At 46.2% G+C, this 25,046-nt stretch overlaps 1 protein-coding gene across 1 annotated transcript in view; it reads right to left on the bottom strand.

Annotated features, from left to right (window-relative positions):
* The window catches only part of KSR2 (kinase suppressor of ras 2), a 497,941-nt gene that overhangs the window by 43,651 nt on the left and 429,244 nt on the right, over positions 1-25,046 (bottom strand). Inside the window, exons 11-14 of the mRNA XM_010368261.2 lie at positions 19,306-19,347; positions 18,566-18,638; positions 14,788-14,836; positions 12,570-12,937 (exon numbers count right to left, since the gene is read on the bottom strand). Of these exons, the coding sequence (XP_010366563.2) occupies positions 12,570-12,937; positions 14,788-14,836; positions 18,566-18,638; positions 19,306-19,347 (532 nt within the window). The remainder of the gene's footprint in view (positions 1-12,569; positions 12,938-14,787; positions 14,837-18,565; positions 18,639-19,305; positions 19,348-25,046) is intronic.

Raw genomic sequence — 25,046 nt, 5'->3', positions numbered from 1 at the left:
ACCTACTGAATGAGAAACTCTGGGGGTAGGATCCAGTAATCTGTGTTTTCAAAAGCCCTCCATGAGCTTCTGATGCACGTTTCAGTGTGAAATCCATGTCTTCTAATACCTTCTAATACCCATGCTTTCTAATTCCACCCAGCATGGATGGCTCCCAGGCTAATATCTCCAGTCTAGAACTCACCTCTGAACAGTGAGATATCTAAATGTCTACTTAACATCACCTCTTAATAGACTTAGACTTGGAGGCACCTCACATTCAACATCCCCAACCAAAGTCTCTTGATTTTGCTCCCTGAGCCTAACTTCAGTAGCCTAGTTCCAACCTGCCATCATGTCCCACCTTTCCCTCTTCTATTTTCTTCTAGTAACACCAGAAGGCCAAACATTAACAGAACCTTGCTGCCCATAGGCAGAAGGGATTTCTGGGCACTGGACATCTAGACAACACAAAAAAGGAAACACTAAATACAGTTTCTCTTGGAGGAAAATCTCTCCTAGGATTTCTGTAGTTCACTGCCCAGCCCCCCACCAAAAAAAAAAAAAAAAAAAAAAAAATCAGTGAGCACCTACTTTGTGCAGGTGCTGTGTTTGAGTCTGGGGATGCTGAGTCATTCTGTCTCTCTGTCCTCCCTCCATCTTGTTCCCCTCTTCTGCCAAACAAATTCTTATTTCACAAAGATATATGCTCTCAATGCATATATTAATACATCTATTGATTTTCCTCTTGCCAGTCATTATCAAGATTTATTTATCCTCACAGCTCCCCATTGATTGAGGAAAGCAGTATTCCCAGTGGTCAATCAATCCTGATATACTCCATGACAAGGAGTCAATATCTATTTATTATTTGATTTATGGACTTAATTATCTTAAACATGATCAGGCAGGGGACAAGGCCAAAGTTGAGCAGTGACCAAGCAACTGGAGCCAGGCTGGGAATACATCAAACCAAAGCCTGGGGCCCAGCAAGTTTCTGAACAGTGCAGACACACTGATTTTGCTCTGCCCACCCTCACCAACCCAGCATCTGCCGCTGAGGAAAGGGAGGGAAAGGAACAAGAGGCAGGGTTTCAATCTGTGCCTGCTGCCAACTCAACAAGTCACAAGCCAGGCAGGTTTGGTGGTTTGGACAGTGAACCTGATTTGGAGGTAGGTCAGTTGTTGTCCTCCCCAGGGAATGGGACCCAGCAGTGGGGAGTTCCTAAGGTGTCCGTGGGGCTTAAGAAAGTGGGATGGACTCAGGCACAGCTAGGAAGGGAAAGCTAGGAAGGGAAAGGGAAAGAGGGTGGTTGGATACAAGCTTCAGTATGAATCAGACAGTCTCTTCCTAGCTTATGACCTTGGGCAGAATCATAATTAAAAGCTGATTCCCTGCAATCTGACCAACTGGCATGCATTACTGGTTTTTCTGTCTTTTGAATCCCTTTCGTGATTCCTTGAAGTAGGTACCGTTCAATTCCCCCATTTACAGACAAGGAAATGGATTGCATGGTACCTATTTCAGAGAGTGGTTAATTACAAAGTTGTCTCCCCATGTAACACTGTCCCCCTGCTCCCAAATCTTTGTTTAACCACTGCCTGCTGGCAGTACAGAGGAAACCGTCCCTTTGCTTTCTGGAACACATGTTAAGGGCCCGATGTTGCCCACACTTGCCTTCAAAACATGCAAATGCAGCTGGCTATTTTTAACGTTGGTAAATAGTGAAAGCTGTTGAAAATGCCTTCGTTTCCAAAGGCCTGCCAACTCCCTGTTGCTTTCCCCTAAGGGAGGCATGCCAAAAATCTCTTAGAACCTAGGGCATTAAAGCCTGCATTTGTTCCTGCTAATATCTTATTAGGAGCAACACTAACTGTCCACACCATTTTTGGAGGAGGGGAATACATCTACAACCCTACTGCAAGCTCTCTTAAGAAGAGGGAATGCCCCAAAGTAGTCTTTATACAATGCAAACCAGACTGTGTCCCTCCTCTAGTTTAATACCTGAGTGGCTCCCCTGACTGCCTTTAGGAGAAAGGTTCAAGTTCCTCAGCCTGCCTTGAAAGGTACTTTAAGATCTCTCGGCCGGGCGCGGTGGCTCAAGCCTGTAATCCCAGCACTTTGGGAGGCCGAGACGGGCGGATCACGAGGTCAGGAGATTGAGACCATCCTGGCTAACACGGTGAAACCCCATCTCTACTAAAAATACGAAGAAAAACTAGCCAGGCGAGGTGGCAGGCGCCTGTAGTCCCAGCTACTCGGGAGGCTGAGGCAGGAGAATGGCGTAAACCCGGGAGGTGGAGTTGGCAGTGAGCTGAGATCTGGTCACTGCACTCCAGCCTGGACAGAGCAAGACTCTTCTTCTCAAAAAAAAAAAAAAAAAAAGATCTCTCTGGTTTCTCTCTCTCTCTCTCTCTCTCTGTTTTTTTGAGACAGGGTTTCACTCTGTTGCCCAAGCTGGAGTGCAGTGGTATGATCATGGCTCTCTCACTGCAGCCTCAGCCTCCCGGGATCAAGTGATCCTTCTGTCTCAGCCTCCCAAGTAGCTGGTACTACAGGAGCACACCATCACATCTGGCGAGTTTTTGTAATTTTTGTAGAGATGGGGTGTCCCTATGTTGCCCAGGCTGGTCTTGAACTCCTGGGCTCAAGAGATCTTCCCACCTTGGCTTCCCAAAGTGCTGCAATTACAGGTGTGAGCCACTGCGCCTGGTCAGATCTCTCTAGTTTCATATTTCTTGCTACTCCCCATATATATCCTCTATTCCAGCTCTTGCCCCTTCCCTGGACTTGCTAACTCCTATCTCTAAGCCTCTGCATATGCTGTCCCCTCCATTAGGAATGTCACTCCCTTCTTGTCCATCTGCCTAATTACTTGGTTGGATAAGGGGCGGGTTCCAGGTCCCTGTGTACCCCTAGGATCTTATCGCAGAGATCACAACACCGTTGAGAATCATCCAGTTAATTTCCTTGTCTGTGAGCTCCATGAAGGGCAGACATCATGCGTTCCTCTCTCTATTCCCATCATCAGGCACGGCACCCTATACACAGTAAGTGAGTGGGGCAAATACTCCTTTATTGCATTGTTATAACTTACATCACATACTTGGCATCTCTTTTCTTTTCATCACTGTTACTTCTCCCACATCCTATAGTCATCCCTCCAGTGCGTACTATATTTTCCTTAAGTCTACTCATTTCTCAGTGATTCTAAGTAAATAGCACCATTCATTGTCTGCTGCTACACTTGCCTAGAGGAGTAGATTGTGCTAATGCATGTGAATGTATTTTTGTAAACGTATTCATCCATTCAACAAGTATGTATGGAGGACATAGTATTTTGGGGGCTGGGGATACAGAGGTGAGTCAAATAGCTGAGATCCTTACTTTCCTGGGGCTTATGTTCTAAGGTGGGGGAGGGGATGCAGGGGAAAAAGTAAGTGAGCAAACATAGAAGAGTAAAATAATTATTATCTTATGTTGAGAAGCCTGATGAGAATAAAATGCGGGCCAGGCACGGTGGTTCACGCCTGTCATCCCAGCACTTTGGGAGGCTGAGGCAGGCAGATCACTTGAGGTCAGCAGTTCGAGACAAGGCTGGCCAACATGGTGAAACTCCGTCTCTACTAAAAACACAAAAATTAGTTGGGCGAGGTGGCACATGCCTGTAATTCCAGCTACAGGGGAGGCTGAGGCAAGAGAATTGCTTGAATCCAGGAGGCACAGGATGCAGTGAGCTGAGATTGTGCCACTGCACTCCAGCCTGGGTGACAGACCGAGACTCTGTCTCAAAAATAAAATAAAACACAGCGATGAAATAAGAAGAGACAGAGCTGGGGGAAGCTGCACAGTGGAACCATTTTGGGTTGGCTTTCTGACTTCATGCTTCTCTGGTTGCCTCCACCATCCAGCCACTTCTCCTCGGTCCCCTTGCAGAATCTGCCATCTCAACTGGGCCACAACGCTGCAGGTGTTCCAGGCTTCAGGTGCTCTGGGCTTCATCCTCAGGCAACCCTCCTCTTTTCCCCAGATGACCTCAGCTTCAGCAGAAGTCCATGACTTCCATCATCACGTCTATGCAGATGACTCATATATGGTTATTTCTAGTCCCAACCTTTCGTCCAAGCTTGAGACCAGGATATCTAGCTCCCTACTCAAGATCTCCCTCTTGATGGCTCAAAGCTGAGAGGTTCAGTGTAACTTGGCCAGCGTGCAAGCCAGAAGCACAGCTGGGACACAAATCCAAGTAATCAAACTGCAGCCACTGACTCCTATCATTTGATATTATAATAAACACAAAACACTTGCTGTTTGTTATGTCAAAGATGTTTTGGCACCTGAGCGAAAATACATGACTTCTACGATTTGCTGCTACCATTATTATTATTGTTGTTGTTATTATATCATTCTTATTATAACATCATTTTATAGAATGATATTATTATAGCATCATTTTATAGGAGATAAAAGTTATTGAGCATTCCAGTCACAGGAGGCACTATGCTATAGTCTTTTCATATACATCTCTAATTCTTATCACCATCTTGCAAAAGAGATAAATGTTATCCCCATTCTATAGGTGGAGAAACTAAGACAAGCAGGAGTGAAGAAATTTGCAATAGACCCAAATGCCAAAGGGGAGTGTTCCATACATATACTGTTTAGTGAATATAGCAAGTCATGAAACAGGGCTGCTGGTGTGAGTCTATTGCTCATGGTAGAAGAAGATCTATCCATAAAGATGAATGTGTGTCTCAGAGCTCCTGGCTGTTCATAAGCCCACTGTTTTCCTCCTGGAAATACAGTTAGCTATTTTCCAGCCTTCTTTGCAGTTATGTATAGACAATGGACTCAGCACCAGCCAATGGCACATAAGTGAAGTGATGTGTACCACTTGTAGGAGGCTCACAGACCCCCACCCCCCCCACCGGCATAGGATGTTCCATGCCCCTTCCTTTTTCCCCAGCTAGAGGCAGAGGACTGTATAGCTTAGAAGAAGGCAAATCCAAAAGATGGACAGGGTTTGGATCCCCCCATACATGGAGAAAAGCCACCTACCATCCAAAAACTTGCATCTTAGACTATTACATGAACAAGAAATAAACTTATATTGTGTTAAACCACTTCATGTTTTAAGGCTTATTTGTTACAGCAGCTACCATTACCCTGACCAATACAAAGTGTGAATTTACACACATTCTGGGACAAATGCCTGGACGGATATACACTAAGATGTTAATGTCATTCTCTCTGGCTGGAGGCAGTATGGGTGAATTTCATTTTCTTCTTTCTGCTGATCTGCATTTGCAATTGCAAACAAGTCATTCGCTTGTGTAATAAGATACACAATGTTTTAAAGTGATGACAGATGTCACACGTGCTAATTCAGGATCTTTGAGATTCGAGGAAAGGGGTGGCCAGTGGTGAGGTCTTCAGCCACGCAAATCCTCTGCTGCTCACTGGATGGATTACACAGGCGTATGCAATGTACATGAGATGATGCTGATAATAATAATGATAATGATGCTGTACATTTATAGCGCTTCCTTCACAAAAGTCCCAGGGTGCTTTACATTTCAGCACAATTAAAGGCAGCCACAGACAAAAAACCTTTTCAGCTGTGCTTTATAAAGGGAAAGCGATTCAGCTTTTTGAACATAAAAGGAAGCCGATTCCACTCGATGATGGGGACGGCATCTTCATGTGCTCAGGCCCCCCAACTCCTGTATGTTATATTTAGGACAATCAAACTGGCCTGAAGGGAAACAAAAATCAGACCACAACTACAGGAGTTACAGAAAAAGCAAGTTGAAATCTCACCCAGGTATTGCGTTACCATCTTAACAGAAGGCAGGGTTCTCCATGCGTCTGTCTGTCAAATATAGCAGCTTAGTGCTATTATATTTGAAAGCATGGAAAACAGGAACTGATTTGGAGTTGGAAATAAATAATCTAGTAAGTAGTTCCTGATATTTACTGGATTTAAAATGCTGTGCAAATGAGGCCCTAAGGGATTTCATTACTACTTTGTCCCCAGGAGATGTTGCCCGCATGCATGAAATATCCAGCAACAGTTAACCTCACATAACTGAGAAGATGCCTCTCAGACTCTGGGAACCCAGCAAGGGGATTGGTGACATGCGCCAAATGAGAAATTTTTAAAATCATCCTGGGGGCATGGGGAAATCCAGTTCTTCCTTCCTCTTTTTTCTGGGGGCACGCAGTTTGAGCCCCTCAATTACGAGATGTTTAGGTCATGCCCCTAATACCTCGCCCCATCCTACTCCAGTCGCTGGGAAAGGATCCTGATGAAATTCACTGGTATCATTCCTGAGAGCCCCACACAGGTGGAAATGGCAAAGTGACAGTCAGGATACCCCAGAGCCTTTTCTCTCAGCTTGTGCTCTTCGGTGCTGGGTTTCCTTGATGCCATCACTATTCTAACCCATATGCATTTTGACACATTGAACCAACCAGCTGAGTGCAAGAGGAGGTAGGATCTTGGCCATCAGGAAACCCCCAGAGTAGTGTGGGCAGCTTCCATTTAAAACCTTACGCGGGCTTCCCATTGTCTTAGGATAAATGCCACATTCCTTTCTATGGCATTCAAAGCCTTGCAATTATCTGGCCTCTGCAGCCCCTTTCCATAGCTCCTCAAATGTACCAATCTCATGCCTACCCCAGGGCCTTTGCACCTGCAGTTCTTCCACCTGAACTGCTCTTTCTCTGCCTCTTGGCATGGCCATCGCCTCTTCATCGTTAGATCCTAGCTCAAATGTCACTTCCCCTATGAAGCCGGCTCTGAGCCCCTCTTCAAAGTAGCCCTCCCATCACTCTGACCCATCGACCGCCCTGTCTGTGGCCTTCGCAGCACTTATTACAGTGTTTTAATGATCTTATGTGTTTGTTTAACTTGTTATTGTCTGTCTCTTCTGGAATGCAAAGGCCACAGTACAAACTGTAGACACTGTGTTCTGAGTGTCTATCATGTGGTTTGGCACTGTGCCGGGGTCCGATGAATGTCTGCAGAAGGCACGTTAGTGGAATGTGCTAGCACTGAAGCTAACAGATGGTTCTCAGGCCCCCGGAGGTGCTGATACTGGGTCACGCTAGGCCCTCACCCATTGTGGACTCAGCTGCACACCTCTCAGTAGTGCCTGAGAGAAGAGGTTTCCAAGGTGTGCCCGAAGCTCTTGGCAGTCGTAAAGGCAGTTTGCTCCAGGTGGGAAGAAGGACCCGCTTTCTTTAAAGCAGCAGGTCTCACAATTGAGCATGAACCAGAATTCCATATAGGGCATCTTAAAACCCAGCTTGCTGGACACACCCGCAGAGGTTCTGATTCAGCGGGGGAGGGTGGGAGAGAGAATTAGCATTTCTAACAAGTTCGCAGGTAAGGCTGGTTAGGGAACCCCATGATAAGAAGCACAGATTTAAATAATTTTAGAGTTCAACAAAATTATCTGGGGAGTGGGGAAGGGGGTGAGGTGGGGGCTTCTGTGAGGGACTGTATGTGCTGTGAGTTCTGCACAGCAGTTTTGTGAGTTGCTAATATTTGTGGAATGAGTTTTGCAGGGAAAGATAGAGTATGTGCATTTCTTTGAGGGGATGTGGGAAAGAGAACAGGAGAGAAAGAAGAGAATTGGTGTGTAATTTAGGGTTTATATGGAAGAGGAGCGAGTGCGTGTGTGCGCGCGCGTGTGTGCGTGCGTGTGTGTGTGCGTGTGTGTGCGCGTGTGTGTGCGCGTGTGTGTGCGCGCACGGCACGTGTGTGTGTGCACGTGTGTGTGCGCGCACGGCACGTGTGTGTGTGCACGTGTGTGTGTGCGCACGTGTGTGCGCACGTCTGTGTGCGCATGGTTATGCTGGTGCCACAGGAATTTACAGGGTATTGGAGAAGCACATAAACACCAGAAGATCAAAGCTACACAAATGAAACTCAGTTATAATAAGCCAGTGGTTCTTACACTGTGGTGTGAACAAAATCCCCTGGCACTTACTAAAAAGGATAGCGGTCCAAGCTAATCGAAGTCGGATGGGCCTCCACCCTGAACTGTTATCAGTTTCTCCAGGTGATTGTGATATGACCAAACATGCAGAATCTCTGTGCCACAAAAGTGCTCACAGATGAAGCCCATTCCCCTTGACCCAGCTTTGGCAGTCACTGGCAAAGAAGGAAACTACTACTAGACTAGTATTCAGAGAAACATTTGCTTATTCCCAGTTCTGCCAGTTATTTGTTCTATGATTTGGGCAAGGGCTCCCCCTGACTTTCTGACCTCAGTTTTCTCACCTGTAAAATAGGCACAAGGATAAACAGGAGAACCTCATCATGCCTGGCCTGAAGAAAAGCACTTGCTGAAAGCTGCTGGAATCTGTGGCTTTTTTGGTTTATTTTTGAGGGCTCTGTCTTGGTTCTACCCCACAACCAGGGAACCGATTTCAGCAAAAAGGCTCAGCCATGCCACCTAGCATGGCTTGGCTTCTGCTGGTTCAGAGCCTCACCCACTGTCAAAACAGCAACCCTAATTTGGTGATCTTCATAACACAGGGTTTGCCAGTGCAGTGTCTTGGGGGCATTTTTGGTTGTCACAACTTGAGGCTTGGTGCTACTGGCATCTAGTGAGTAGAGGCTAGGGATGCTGCCAAACATCCTACAGTGCATGGGACAGCCCCCACCACAAAGCCTTTTCTGACCCCAAATATCAGCAGTGCTGAAGATGAGAGATTTTGCTCTGGGGCAGGGCCAGGCACTGTTACTGTATGAAAAGCTCCCCTTCCTCCACCAGGCTTGAGAACCCCTGCTCTCTCCAGTCTTGCTCCTGACAGCTTCTCTACCCTCACCTTCTCCCCTTTGTCCTCACCTGCCACCATCACAATCTTTTTTCTGGAATCTGCATTTTTACAACTTTCCTCTCCTATGACTCTGGTGCAGGAAGGTCCAGGTACAGCATCTTTGAGATGCTCCGTTCCAGACCTGTTCCCAGCTGCTTCTCAAACACAGCTCGTTATCAGACAAGCAAAGAATACTGTCAGAGTTGGCGGGACACTGCAACAAACATCTGCTTCCACCTGCTCATTTTACAGAAGGAGAAACTGAGGCCTGTGAAACCCTAGATAGCAAGGTAGAAGGGTGAGAGACACTTTCACTCAACTCTATTGGCTTTCAGATTTCACTTGGAGTTTTTCACATGAGTGATTGTGCAGACTGTCAATAGCTTTGCAATAATCCCATAATGACCCAATTGTGAAACAATTTAGCAATCCTGCTGCTAATAGCATTTGTGGCTATAGCAATTGGGTAACTAGTTGGTTATTACTCATTCCCCAAGAGTCACACATATTGCATTGCAAGGAAGCTAATCTTAGAAATACTTGTTAACTTCGATGATAATTACTAAGTAATTGGCTAGAATGTGCCATTGTGAATTGATCCAGAATATGCCAGGTAATTATCTGGTCTCATGTTCCCTGTAAAATAAATCTAGGGTCCAAAAATGGTTCCAGTTGGTTGGCTATCGTCCAACCATCAACCTCTGCCAGCCAATCGTGCAAATGCAAGTGATTAATCAAATTACTCAAATATTTGGTTTCAAACTGAACGTGCAGATAAGAAACCTGGAGAGCCAACAAGTGGACAGTACTGAACAGAGAGAGGGATGCACAGAGGCCCTCCCTAAGATAAATATATAACAACACAATAATATGGAATCAATGCCACTTCTTTGGGGCTCATCTGGCATCCTCACACAAAATACCAAAACACTGCAGAGACCAATTACACGTCCCAAAGCTGCAGAGTCTTTATCGTGGTGCCAGGAAAAGGCTGGGCTATTTGTGAAATCTGTAGGCAGTTATGGCGCTTGGGGAGGGGGGCTCAGAATTTTGTACATAATAGAAGAGGGCCGCAAATGCAGCTGGCTTGCAGGATGAGCAACACATTTTCTTAATGACCACTCAGTTTTTCAAGGATGGCTGCTGAGTTTGTCTATTTCCAACTTGCTAGCCTTTGAGAAGGGGGTGAGGGAGGCACGGGGATTAGGCTCCATAGATAATGCTGAACCGGGAGGCAGGAGGGTGGTGAGGAGCTGACCAGAGAGAAAGATGGGGTAAGAGCTTAAGATGGGAGCAATGGAGAAGGCCAGGGGTGGGGAAAAGACCACCCTTCAACCAGACTTGTGTATCCCAAGTAATAGGCTATCGACTGCTGCTAAAAGATGAGGATATATACTGGGTAAGAAAGGGAAGGAAAGGGAGCTAAGGGTCTCTCTGTAGTAGATTGCAAAAATAGCCACAGATTGTCCCCATCCTGCAGCCACGTCCTTGCAGCGGGATATTGCAGATCTTCCCATTCAAAAGTAGAGGCTGTGTCTCCATGCCTTGAATCTAGGGGAGAATAGGAGTTTCTTTGGCCAACAGATGTAGGTCTTGACCTCTCGCTGCACTTGGAAACCTGAGACCGCCATGAGAATGAGCCTGAGCTAGGCTGTTGGGGATATCCCCCGACAGTCTGCCAACCAGCAGACACACAAATGAGGGCAACTAAGACTGACTATCCCCTTGTTGACCCAGAGCTGACCACAGCCAACTACAAGAGCCCAGCTACTCAGTCTGGCTAAGCCCAGAACTGTCCATAGGATACAGAGAAACCACCAAGTTGTGGAGTAGTTACTCAGCAAAAGCTTACACTCAGAACAGCTCAGCCCCTGAAGATTACCTGGGCTGATTTCTTCAGAGCCACCTCTCTGCCTTGTGCAGCGTTGAGAACTACCATTTTTACCCTGATTTAAGGAGGCTTGGAGGCCCATCCCTAGATCCCCAATCTTTCACCAGCGCTTACCATTCAAAGCACGAGTCACTCCTGGTCAACCCACCATCTGCATCATCTATGGATACCGAATATAATGCACCTTCTACCAATCACCAAGTTCTTATAAGTGGACTCAAGGAGGTTTTGTCTCACAAGGGAGGAGATCGAAGACACACCAGCTCTTCTCGGAGCCCACAGCATCTGCTCTGGGCCTGCTAAGATGCAAGACTTGTGCATTTGGGGTCTCACTGCTTGAGTTGAGTAGAGGAAGGAGAGAGCTCCTAACGGGCCCTTGGCATCACAGGTCATACTAAGAATGCCACTGCAGAGGCCAGTCCTAATGTTACAGGGGAGCCAGTGCCAGAGTTTCAAAACAAACCAAAAGATTGTTTCACAACTGTTTCATCAAAACCAAAGCTATTTTTTTCCCCAGTGCCTCAAGCCTCTGGGAGAGGCCAGAGAGCAAATCTGAGAAAGTTCAAGAAACATTTTCACAATGTTAGTTCTCTATGAACTATCCCTTTTGTGTACCCAAAGACCACAGATCCTGGATATTCCAAACCACAACGGTAAAGACTGCAAATGTGCTCTGCAACTTTCATGAAAACCAGAATAATAGTTATCAGAATCTTGGCTCATGCGTGTCATCCCAGCACTTTGGGAGGCGAAGGCGGGCAGATCACCTGAGGTCAGGAGTTCAAGACCAGCCTGACCAACACGGCAAAACCCTGTCTCTACTAAAAATACTGAAGTAGCCAGGCATGATGGTGCATGCCTGTAATCTCAGCTACTCAGGAGGCTGAGGCAGGAGAATCGCTTGAACCAGGGAGGTGGAGGCTGCAGTGAGCTGCGATCGTACCATTGCACTCCAGCCTGGGCAAGAAGAGTAAAACTCTGTCTCAAAAAGAAAAATAATCTTAATCAGGGGTCTGCAGACTATGGCCCATGGGCCAAATACAGCCCACTCCCTGGGTTTGTAAATGAACTTTTATTGGAACACAGCTCTGCAATTTCATTTGCAGATTGTCTACAGCCGCTTTCAGACTACAGTGGCTGAGCAGAGTAGCTGCTACAGAAACTGTACAACCCACAAAGCTGAAAATATTTACTATTGGGCCCCTTACAGAAAAAGCTGGCTGATTCCTGATTTAGTCGAATATACTCATTTCACATATGGAGAAAGTGACTCTTTGAGAAGCTGTTACACAAATACTTGGAATACAGGGGGAGCAAGACCCAATGTTTCTGATTCTCCATTTAGTACTCTTTGGTTTCACTAAAGAGTTTTAGCATTAAAAATATTTTCTGGGTTTAGGCGTGGTGGCTTACAGGCCTGCAATCCTGGCACTTGGGAGGCCAAGGCAGGAGGATTGCTTGAGGCCAGAAGTTTGAGACCATCCTGGGCAACATAGCGAGACCTCATCTCTACCAAAAAATTAAAAAATGAGCCAGGTGTGATGGCACACACCTGTAGTGCCAGCTACTTGGGAGGCTGAAGCGAAAGGATCTCTGGAGTCCAGGAGTTCAAGGCTGCAATGAGCTATGATCATACCACTGCATTTAAACCTGGGCAACAGAGGGAGACCCTGCCTCTAAAAAAACAAATAAATAAATTAAGTATTTTCTGGACTGTTAAGTCTTAAACCATGTAAGTCAACTGTACATGGTAGAACTGGAGATGGTCTATTAACCAGAGTGGTCAAGTAAGCAGAAAACCATTTCTCAACCATGCCAGAAGCAGAGGTTTGCCAATTCCTGGGTGGGAGCCCAGGTGGAACTGACCTGGTGATGATGGCCAGGTGAGGCGGGCTCATGCAGGCGCCCATGAAAAGCACCACATTCTCGTGCCGTGTCTGCCTGTAGGCCATCACCTCCCGCTTGAAGGCCTTGAGCTGGTCCTCGTTGTCCCTCTCAATGTCAATCAGCCGGATGGCCACCTCGCCGTGCCAGCGGCCGTGGTACACTTGCCCAAAGCGGCCCTTTCCAATGAGTTCACCGATCTCCAGCTGCTCAAAGGGGATGTCCCACTCCTGAAGGAAGATGCTGGTCTGGCTGGCCTTGCGTGGGAAGCTCCGGGCCGAGAGGAGGGACAGATTCATCTCCTCGAAGTCATCCTCTGACTCCTCGGCCTCATCGTGGACCTCTTCATTCTGTGGCCGGAGTGGGAGAGAGGTCAGAATTGGGTTTGCCACTGCCCCAGCCTCCCTCATGGTCCTGCTGGGTCCCGTGTGCATGCGTAGGTCTGGCCACATCTCTACATGCATCTGGAGCTGGTGCAGACACACGTCCCTCTGTTTCCCCAGGTCTAGAATCTGGTCTAGAATCATACTATAGTGAAGGTGCTGAAAGGGAGATCATGATCATCCACCTCTCTTGTGCTAAATGGGGGGATACTGAGGCTCAGAGAGAAGTGTTATGGGGATCACCCATTCCAGTTTGCTGGAATCTTCCTGGTTTTAGCACCGAAAGTCCCATGTGTTGCCCTGGGAAGTGACTCACTCCAGGTCATGCAGCCAGACAGAGGAGGGACTAAGATCCAGGTCTCTGGACTTGAATATCCGAGGCCCTTCCTAATCTTCCATAGTCTTTTGGTTTGGTTGTTTATGTGCATGTGATAAAGTTGACAGGCTAGACAGGCTAAAACAACGGGTACACCATGCATCTGCATGTAACACGTGACAACTGCCAACATGGAGTAGCTTTTGCTTCCCCCAGGAAATTTGGAATTGATGATTCAAAAATTGGGAGAGGTCAGAGCTACAAGCTAGATGTTTGAGGCTCCTACAGCAGCTGGGAAGGTAGGAGACATGAGAGTGAGGGGTTATAGTATGGGCTTAACAATCAGACAAAGCAAGCTGAAATCTGGCCTCTGTGTGACCTTCAGCCAGTTGCTTTACTTCCCTGAGGCTGCCTTTCCTCATTGTAAAGTGGGGGTAAGAAAATCTGCCCCGGGGCGGTGTGAGGTTTTAGATGAAGGCCTGATAAGTTCTTTGTACAGAACTGACCACCTGTATTAAACACCCAGTGGGAGGCCCGAGAAACTGCAGATTCCTGGGCCCCACCCAGCACTAATGGATCAAAATATCAGCAGGCCAAGACCAGGAATCTGCATTTTTGCCATGCACACCCACATGACTCAGGCATACTTTGGCGTGACTACCACTAGAGTTAAATGCTCAAGGCGTAGGGACCTACCTTATCAGCATGATATCTAGGGGTGCTTTGGGGTGAACTGCCTCTTGGATTCTCCTGCAGAATTGTAGGAGCAGCAGGGGCCAGGGTCAGCAGGGATTCCCAGAGCCCCTGGGACCTGATGAAACAGCCTGAGAAGGTGGCCTCTTGAGTGGCTACAGGTCTTCCTGACCCAGAATACCTGAACAAACTGCCCCCCTTGGCACACTCAGGAGAAACAATACAGGAGACATTAGTTTCTCCCAGGATCATATTTCAACAACCAAGATAGTCCCAGAAAAGAACACGATTTTCCTTGGAAGCCCTGACTCGATTCCTTTCAGTATAAGACACAGTGCAGTGGCAGAGCTGAGGGGCCAGGACTCCACGGTTTCCAGCCAGGGCATTTTATGTATTTCTGCAGCCGCTTAGGCAGGTGGGAAGAAGCCCCAGCGCATTTTCAATACTTCCAAGCCCGGCATCCCTGAGGCCCCCACCTCCTCCCACATATTCTTTTGAAGGCAGCAGGGCATATCCCCCTCGGTAGTCACCCGGCCCTGAGCTGATCTTTCAACTAAGAATGCAAATCTCTTGACAATTTCCGCACAACTGGCTTTTCCATGATGCATGCCATATAATGGCCCATTAGGCTCAGTGCTAGGAGGGGCCACCGCTTGCTAAATGTCCCAGAGTTAGAACATCCATCGGTCAGGGCCACCACAGTCCCAATCTGACCCCAAGCCCTCTGCGTCATTCAAAACGTCAGTCGGCTTTGCCAAGTTCTGGGCAGCCCCTGGAAAATGTCGCTTCACTGCTCTCTGATTCTCACCTCCGACGTTGGCTCCACTTCAATTTGAAGTAATGGATTTCCTTCCAAGCTGTAAAGAAAGAAAAAGAAACGTGATCCCTAGGTGAAAAGGTAGGTCTGTATATTGAGTTTAGCTTTGTATGAAGAATCCGCAGATGGGAAGTCTTCACCACCAAGCCTTTATCTCACATTTCATTTCAATACGTGTGTCTGAAATAATCCATAGCCTCGCTACACACACACACGAAACACAGTATGCAAGGAGCTTGTTTTAAGTTGATTTTCTGGGCCGCTCAGGGCTCATTTTTATTCATTGCTCTGGTTTCAAGTAATCTAGCAGCTTTCTTATAAACTGGCCTAAACGCCCTGGGTAGACAAGTCAGTCCTCAGAGCTCTATATGTTTGCCAGGAAAGAATTAATCAGATCTCCGAAGTTCACACAAATTTGGAATTTCTTGGAAGGATCTCAATGTTCTTGTTTGTCTGTTCATTCATGCATTCATGCGACTATTGAATAGATGTGTGTGCCAAGAACAGTGTTGGGCCCTTGGAGGGATATAGAATTGAAACTGGCATGGCTTCTGACCTTAAGGAATATTGTGTTCCTACTGAAGGAACTAAAGCCAGTATGTAGATACTATGCAGAGAGGCTAAAAGTAACAAGGCCAAAAGTTAGGTATGAATTGGATAAATGGAGTGTGGTGGGAATTCCAAGATGAGAGAATTACTGAGTGTATTTAAAAGTTCCCAATGTTTGAGGTAGGCCTTGCCAATCACATGGAATGAGGACGTGTGGAATGAAAATAAAAAGACCATATTGAACTGGAAGACACAAGTGTGTGCGTGTGTGTGTGTGTGATGCATTCACAAGCTCGTGAGCTGCAGTTCTGGTCTTAGTAAGCAAACATTTTGGGTATAGATGCTGGCAGGGCGTCACAAGGTGTTTGTGTGAGCACTGCATAGGTATTATGGGTTGTGCTTTGTGCAGGGTTCTCTTGTGTGCATGTGAGTTGGGTGTACACACAGGATGTCGAGGGGGATGCTGTATGCTGATGGTATAATTGGGTGTGCATTAGAGGTGTGAGCGGACTGTCAAATGCATGTGACATTTGACATGTCATGGATGTTGGGCACAGTGTGCATTAGAGGTATGTTGCGAGGTTTAGACTTGAGGATGTGTATGTGTTTTTGAAGTGCAGCAGGGAGACAGAATGGGGCTGTTGAAGGCATGGAAGAGCTGAGACAGGTGAGAAAAAAGAGTCACAATGAATACCCCACTCCTCCTTTCCTATTTCCCCAGTAGATCCCCCCTTCCCCCTCCTCATTTGGGGAACCTCCCGTATCCTGACCCTCAGATCGCAGGAAGTGGCTGACTCCACAGAGTCAATCCACTTGCTGGAGGGGGTCCTGGTGACAGAGAGTCTGAAAGACCACAAGAACTAAAAGAAGGAGAAAGAAAGGTCAATCCCAAAGTGGCATTTGCCATGGTATTAACCAATTATTCATAGCACAGCCTGGGAAAGTGGAATGAACCTGCACGATGACAGCTGACATGCTGGGAACTTGATGCCCTGGGGGAGACTTGGCTGGGACAATGCAGCTGGAGTCCCTCCTCATGCCCCAAACCAAAACAGGCCACCCTCCTCTCTGCATCAAGGCGTGATTCCAGCAGCCAGGGCTATTCAACTATTTCCCTCTGCAAAGAGTTGCCATCACTCACTCCACGCACATTTAAGCAGATCGCAAGCAGCTATTGACTGTTTTTCGCTGGTACCTCTGGACTGTCAGTTAATAACCTGGAGTTCATCTTGCACAAATTGTAGAATTGGTTTATGTGAAGCAGAGAAATGATCCGGAGCTAGATGTCAGCACCATATCCCCCGGCAAGTTGCTACTCCTTTGATTTCAGAGATGTACCATGTAAGTCTTTAATAAAGTCCTTAAGACCAGTCAGAAAAGATGAAGCAGTTAGGGGACCCAGAAGAAAAACTAAGTAGGCAAAAGGTGAGTCGGGAAACTGATCAAATCCTAGCAAGCCCCAGGCTTCCATCACAACCAAAGAAGTTAAGGAGGTGACTTTGTGGTTATTACTTTTTTTTTCTTTAGACAGAGTCTCCCTCTGTTGTCCAGCTGGAGTGCAGTGGTACGATCCCACCTCACTGAACCTCCACCTCTGGGGTTCAAGCGATTCTCCTGCCTCAGTCTCCCGAGTAGCCGAGTAGCTGGGATTATAGTTGTGTGCCACCACTCCTGGCTAATGTTTGTATTTTTAGTAGAGACAGGGTTTCACCAGGTTGGCCAGGATGGTCTCCAACTCCTGACTTCAGGTGATCCTCCCACCTTGGCCTTCCAACGTGCTGGGATTACAGGCGTGAGCCACTGCGCCCGGCCAAGGTGCCTTCACTTCTGCTGCACAAGCAATAAACCACCTGGAAAGAGGGTCTGTTTCCAAAGGATGCTACGCACAAAGATGTTCATTGCAGCATTATTTACAACAGTGAAATATGGGAAGCAATGTAAAATCCAGCAATAGGAAAATGGTTAAGAAAATTATTCTACATCATATGTCATTTTACAGCCATTAAAAACAATGTCTGACAGGTGTGGTGGCTCATGCCTATAATCCCAGCACTTTGGGAGGTTGAGGTGGAAGGATCGTTAGAACCTAGGAGTTTGAGACCTGCCTAGGCAACATGGCAAATCCCTGTCTCTACAAAAATAAGAAAATAAAAAATTTGTTGGGTGTAGTGGCACACACCTGTAATCCCAGCTACTCGGGAGGCTGAGCTGGGAGGATCACTTGAGCCCAGAAGGCTGAGGCTGCAGTGAGCTGTGATCGTGCCACTGCATTGCAGCCCTGGGTGAGAGAGTGAGACTCTGTCTCAAAAAATAAACAAACAAAAACCAATAACCAACAATGTCTATGGAGAGGCTAAAATAATATTCATAAAATGTGATGTTCAGCATAAAGATAACAAAGCAGGATAGTAACTGCTTGCATATCTTGTGGGTCATAACTATGTAAAATATAAATGGAAAGAACACACATAGAAGTTCTAACAGTGGTGAGATCATGAGTGATTATTTTGCCTTTCCCTTTTTAATGAATAGTCCAGATTTTCCAAAATTAGCTTATACTAGTTTTATAATAATATGAACCAGAGGTTAGCAAATTTCTTTCTGCAAAGGGTCATAGAGTAAATATTTTTGGCTTTGCAAGCCCTACAGTTTCTATTACAACTACTTAACTCTGCTGTTATACTGAGAAAGCAACCCTGCACAATACATTGTAAACAAATAGGCATGCTGTGTTCCAATAAAACTTTATATAAAAACAAGCAGGAGGTTGGATCTGTCCCACGGGCTATAGTTTGCTGATTCCTGGTATAAACCTATATGAGACTTTCAAAAGTTATTCCATGTTCAGTGACATGGAATAATTACCCTTTCATTAAGCCCTAGCTATCGCCTGGGGAAAGTTGTCTTCCTAATCATAGGGGTGTTATGGGCCCTTAGGAAACAGTCCAGCCCCTGGAAAATGCATTTGACAGGCAGGGGCAGAGACACAAGGCATAGCTGCTCGTGAGGAACAGCACTGCCTCTCTCTGCCTGAGCTCTTACGTTCTTTCTCTTTGCCTAAGTTATTCCCTGTGTCTCACTGGACCCCTTGTACATCTCCCTCTGCCCCCAACTCCATCAGTTCCAGGAAGAGGAGGAAAGAAGATAGGGAACCGGAGTGGATTGTAGGGCCAGGGCTGGGAATCTCAGAGAAGGGGGAAGACATCTCTGTCCCACTTACATTGGATTCGAGGTCACCGGATGCAGGATGACCTGGGGCGCCCGGGTTGGCGTCTCTGGCACCGGCACCACATCTGAAAACCAGAGATTGGACATTCAGAAAACAAATGTGAAGTCCACAACCCCCACAAAGGCCTGATTCCTGGGTGACAGGGTAGCTAATTTTTCACCAGATCTTGGATCTCTGCCCTTGGCCAAACTCCTTTCTCCTTTCCTGGACCACCTGGACTCTACCTGCTCAGCTGGACCAGGGTTCTGGATGACATCCTCCACAAAATTCCTCATTGTTGAGTAGGGGTCTGCCAGAACCCTCAAGCATCCAGCCTGAAGCATTGACTGATCATCTCTGAATCTTCCTTTCTCCTGGGTTCCCTTTGGTATGATAAGGCCCCTTGGTTTCACATCTTCTCAGTGCCCAGCTCAGGACCCTATGACCATCTCTTCCCTGCCACATGGCTCTAGACCCCTCCTCACCCTTGCCCATTGTTCCATGGCACTCCACCCTCTCAGGCCTTTCCATGGTGCCTTGGGACCTCCTTGGGTCCCACTGTGCCCTTAGGACTTCCCACTCTTTCTTCTCCACTTCCATGTTCAGCCATTATCCTGAGGTGTGATGGCTCTACTACCACCCTCTTTGATCTTAGGCACTCCTACAACATCTGCCTCCATTCATCCCAGCAACTCCTGCAACACAGCAGGGCTTGTTCAGAAGGGGCTGCTTCCAGCGCACATGAAACTCACCTGGGAAGATGAACTGCTGCTTGTATTTGTAGTAGTGGGATGCTTGCAAAAGAAAGAAAACATCAGAGTGAGTGTCCCCAAGGAGACGTCCCTTCACGGGCCAAATTGAGCTCTTACGGCCACCACACAGTCATTCTCTGCCCACCTTCAAGAGTTTCCACACTTCTGCAGACAAAGGACTGCAAACAAGTGTAAAGAAACCAGAACTCTAAACATCCATGCCAACCCTCCCATCTGATATCTCACACTCCCTAAAATCAGGCTGCTCCAACTCAAACAGACATTCTGACAATACCATTTTTGTGAAATGCATAATTACACACACACACACAGAAGAAGTCTGCAAAGCCCTAATCCAAAATATTAATTTTTCCCCCTTTTGGCAGAATGATTACAGTGGCTTAAAAAATCCTTTATGCTTTTTCTGTACTTTCCTAATTTTCTGCAATGAGCATCGTATCAGTTTTCTCTTTTTTTTGTGGATGTAACAAATTACTACAAACTTAGTAAAACAACACAAATGTATCCTCCTACAGTTCCGGAGGACAAAAGTCTGAAATAAGTCTTACAGGGCTGAAATCAAGCTTAGTTCCTTCTGAGGGCTCCAGGAAAATCTATTCCTTTTCTCTTCCAGTTGTTTGAGGCTGCCTGCATTTGTTGGCTCATGGCTCCATCACTCCAACCTCTGCTTCTGTTGTGCCATCTCCTTCTTCTGCCTTTGACCTTCTTGCTTCCCTCTGATAAGGACTTTTGTGATTATATTTAAGGACTTCCCAGATAAGCTAAGATAATCGTCTCATCTCAAGATCCATAACTTAATTACATCTGCAAAGTTCCTACTGTCCTTTAAAGCAGCATCTTCCCAGATTCTGAGATCAAGACATGGACATCTTTTGGGAATTATTCTACCTACCACAAGTATGAATTAACTTCTGTATTTAGGAAAAAGTTACATAAAATAAATTTTCTGAACTTCACTGCTGGTTCCCTGACAATTCCTTTTACTTCTAATCTACTCGCCAGAGGCCAGGAGTCTTGGACACTTAAAAGTTTCTAACATGCTACTACTTCATTGGGGAACAGTGCCTGGAATAGGGGGTCAAGGGGTGTTGGGGGCAGGGGACACAGAGCTTTGTGTCCTCAAGTAAATGAAGAGGGCAGGGATATAGTCAGATGAGTCTGTATTGGTGAATCCACTTCCAGAAGCAATTGGGTGACATTCAGGGACAAGCCACCACTGGAATTGTTTCATCAAATATTAGCACAGTAGCTCAGAGCCTAGAGTCTAGAAGCTGATCCTATATGGTCAAATATTTGTTCTGCCTTTGGCTATTTGTGGAGACTCCAAGTCTCACTGCCCATACGTGTAAAATGAAGATAATAACAGTCCCTTCCTCAAAGGGCAAGGACCATCACTACAAGATAAAAGTGTATTCAAGGTGCTGAATTAGTATTAGCTTTGAGATAAATAAACACATTTCTAAACTCTCTTAACTAATAGACAAGAATGATTTATAACTAAGAGACAATCACATAGTTCCAAGTGCTAACTAAATGTTTTGCCTTGGGGAAGCAGACGGAACACTCTCCCTCAGGCTGAAATTTACTGATAGATTCCTTCAGGATACGGAGTAAGTCCTACTATCTCAGGACCTCAAACTCCTGGTTCTGTGCCTTGCACCAGTCGGCATGCAACATACATTTGTTGAATTAATCAACTCTCTTTATCATAGACAAAACAGCAAAAACCTTGGGCTTAGAGTCCAATTCCAGATTGTATCAAATAGTTGGAGTCCAGATGGATGCATTTTTGATTCTGGAAAATGGGATGTTCAGGGCAAGAAGCAACTTATTCGAGGTCACAGAGCAAAGCTTTAAAAGAAAAGCACCCTCCATGATTTCAAGGACCGTTTTACTGTTAGATAACATGAGTTTTTCATTGCATGCAACTATTTTATTAGTCAACAAGGGGCTAAAATTAAAACAGGAAAAAATACCCGAGACTTTCAAGAGGCTTAGCTGATCTTTTCCCTCCCCAGCTCTGACAGTGATGGGGGATTCAGTGTCTGTAGAAAACGTTCGCTGACAGCTATGTTCTTGTTGGGCAATGGAGAGTGGGAGCAGCTTCAGAGAGTCCGAGAAGGGACAGGTGTCAGGCAACGGGACACCAGCAAATGCCTCCACACCCGAAGCCAACGCCCTCCTTGACTCCTCCCCATGTGCCATGGAACAACTCGTTCCTGGTGACTGAAAGGGAAACACGTGGCCAGAAGAGGAGGAAAGACATTGTTTGGGAGACCTGTTCTTCCTGCTGATGACAGACACCATCAAGAAGTGGCTCTAAAGAACAGCTGGTGACCTTGAGTGGGCTGCTCAGGAGAGCCGAGTGGCTCCTGGCTTTCTGGCATCCAAGATGACTCAGGACCTGGGAGGTTGCAGACGAAGTCAAAGAGACAAGCAGGCCACTTTGAAGGAGCCTCCCCTCTGGAGCCCTCATGCCTACCCTGAAGCCTCCCAAGACGGCAGCCAGAGTGGTCTTCTAGAAGGAAGGAAGAAAGGTCAAGTTGTTCTCTGCCTAAACCTTTCAACTGCATCCCATGGAGTCTCACATAAAATCTAAAATACTGCTAGGCCCAGATCCTGCAGCCCTGAGTCTCTCTGGAGGCCATTTTCCCTTGTTTATGGCACTTGGGCCCCTTCTTGTGACTGGGCCTTTGCCTTACTTCCCCCACCTGCAGAACTCAGCCATCCAGTGACCCTCCAACCTAAATCTGTTCTCTTGCATTTGCTCAAGGACTCTTGCAAAGACTCTTAGCCATCACAGCCTTCATCTCAATCTATAATCCTGTTTTCATGCATATGTTTATTTGGTTAACACCTTTCTTTCTCACTAAGCTATACTTTTCATGAGAACTGCAGCTGTTGTAGGCAGAATAATGCCTGCCTCTACCCCCACAGCATGTCCAGGTCCTAATCCCTGGAAACTGTGAATCCATTTCATTACATGGCACAAGGGACTCTTTGGATGAGATTACTTAAGGATCTTGAGGTGGGGAGATTATCCTAGATCATCTGGGTGGGCTCGATGTCATCACAAGGGTCCTCAGAAGAGGGAGGCAGGGTCAGAGAAGGAGATGTGATCAAGGAAGCAGAGGCCAGAATGAGGAGGGGCCACAGGCAAAGTAATGTGGGCAGCCCCTAGATGCTGGGAAAAGGCAAGGAGATGGATTCTCCCTGAGACCTTCCAGAATAAACCAACCCTGTTGACATCTTGGTTTTTAACCCAGTGAAGCCCGTTTTGGACATCTGGCCTCTAGAACCGTAAGATAATAAATCTGTGTGCTTTTAAGCCACTAAGTATGTGGTCATTTGTTACAGCAACAATAGGAAGTGAATACAGGGGCCACGTCTGGTTTGTTCACTGCTCCAAACCTAGTGCCTAGTACAGTAGCTGGTTCAGAGTAGATGCTTCATAAATACTATTAACAAAATGAATGGATGAACATGGTCTGAGGGTCAAGAAGAAAATTTGAAGAGAAAAAACTGCAGCCCTGGGCAGTGCATGAAATTCAGGTCATTCATTCATTCAACAAACACTTAATGAGTGCCTTCAGTCACAGGCAACGTGTTGGGCTTTGAGTGTGCAGTGGGGAATGAAGACACATTGCCTAGTCTCATGCAGCTGGCATTCTGATGGAGGAGACAGACACTTAACAAATGAGTACGTAAACCAGATCATGGCACAGAGTGATGAGCATAAAAGAGAGGCTCGGGAGAGATTGATGGAAAGGGGAAGGGAGGAATTACTCCCACGAGTCCAAGTGGCCCAAGTGAGGTCTCAAAAATCCTGCAAACTCCACCAAAGGCAGATTCCACCTCCTTTCTTCTCCCTTTGAGCCATTAGAATTTTCCATTTCCTGGAGTTGGGTGTGTGTGTGTGTTTCAAGATGGCTCTAGGTGGCTCCAAAGAAAAAAGGTATTTGAACACTCCAGTCTCAGAAACCCATAAGACAATCATTTCCAAAGCCTCTTCATCTATCTTGCCATGGTGGTTGCCATCACAACTCTGAATTGTTAGCCCCATGTTACCGATGAGAAACAGACCTAAACAGAGGCAGTGCCATGCTCAAAGCCACACAGCTAGGAAGGAACAAAGCTGGGATCCAACCCCAGGTCTGTCTGTCCATGTAGCACTCTTGACATCACCTTATACTGGGCCATATCCAGCATGGTCCCAGGACTCAGGGAAAGGCGGTTAACAGGAGGTCCACCCAGCTGGCAGTGCACAGTAACAAATACCACTGAGGATGCACATGCCACGCTTGGGTTCTAATAGCCTTTTCACCACATATCCTGAGGTTAACAGATGAGTTAAATGGCTGGTCAACCCCCCACCCCCTTTTGGACAAGAATGTTCTAGATGAATCAGTCTGGGGACATTGTTATGCCTAAGCTTTAGCTGAAATAGCCTTCAGAAAACTCAACATCTGGCAGGAACCCATGGGCTAAGTTCCATTTTTTATTAACAGAAGCTCCCAGTCAAGAGTGGGACAGCCAGCCAGATCTTTGTACAAACAGGACAGGTACTCATGACCCTGGGGGTGTTTTGCTAAAACTGCCTAAGACACAAGGTATGTCCAACTGTACTTCCAAAGGTTCTATTTTGTTTTCCATTTCAGCACTGAATTTTATTATTCGATTCTAAAATGGATGCACACTTATATACATCATAGAAGTAAGTGCATGAGATAAAGTCCCTCTCCTCAATGGCTGCCATGAAGTTCTTCCAGACTTTACTGCGCATATGCAAACACATATACGCACACTGGTACACAGATATACATGTATGTAAATATTTTACAATAAATAGAGTATTATACTGATGACTTTGCAAATCACTTACTTTCTACTTGAGAAACATTACGGATATCTTTCCATGTCAGGAAACCTATATAGAGTACTACATTCCTTTGAAAGTTTGCAGAATATTTGGTTATATGGATATATGTGTGTATTCAACCATTCACTGCCCACTCTTGATGGGCATTTGGGTTAATTTCAGTTTTCACTGTTACAATGAAGTCCTTACACACAGATCTCTGCACCCTAGTGCAAGTGTTTCTGTATATACATTCCTAGAAGTGATATACTGGTCAAAGAAATGTACGTTTAAAACTTTAACAGGGCTGGGCATGGTGGCTCACACCTGTAATCCCAGCACTTTAGGAGGCCAAGGCGGGTGGATCACCTGAGGTCAGGAGTTCGAGGCGAGCCTTACCAATATGGTGAAACCCCACCTCTACTAAAAACACAAATATTAGCCAGGCGTGGTGGTGTGCACCTTTAGTTCCAGCTACTCAGGAGGCTGAGACAGGAGAATTGCTCGAACCCGGGAGGTGGAGGTTGCAGTGAACCGAGATCGCACCACTGCACTCCAGCCTGGGTGACAGAGCAAGACTCCCTCTCAAAACAACAACAACAAAAAAAACTTTAACAGAAAATGTCAAATTACCTTCCCCAAATGTTTACTTCAGTTCATACTCCTATGTCAAGATATATTGGGATTTCATCTTTTATTCTATAATTCTGTCTAGGCCCCCATATTAATCAACAGTGATAATGAGAAACGCAAATAAAGGTAGCCACTGTACTTTATTATTATTGTGTTTAACCATAATCCAAGGAGCTGAGATTTGTTGAGGTCTTCAATGAAACTGTCACTCTGCTAAGCTTTGTCCATG

This window comes from Rhinopithecus roxellana, chromosome 10 (genome assembly GCF_007565055.1).
Source record: "Rhinopithecus roxellana isolate Shanxi Qingling chromosome 10, ASM756505v1, whole genome shotgun sequence".
In the NCBI taxonomy this organism is placed as follows: domain Eukaryota; kingdom Metazoa; phylum Chordata; class Mammalia; order Primates; family Cercopithecidae; genus Rhinopithecus; species Rhinopithecus roxellana.
Note: the sequence above shows the minus strand (reverse complement) of the source record. Positions and strands in the feature narration are given on the sequence as shown.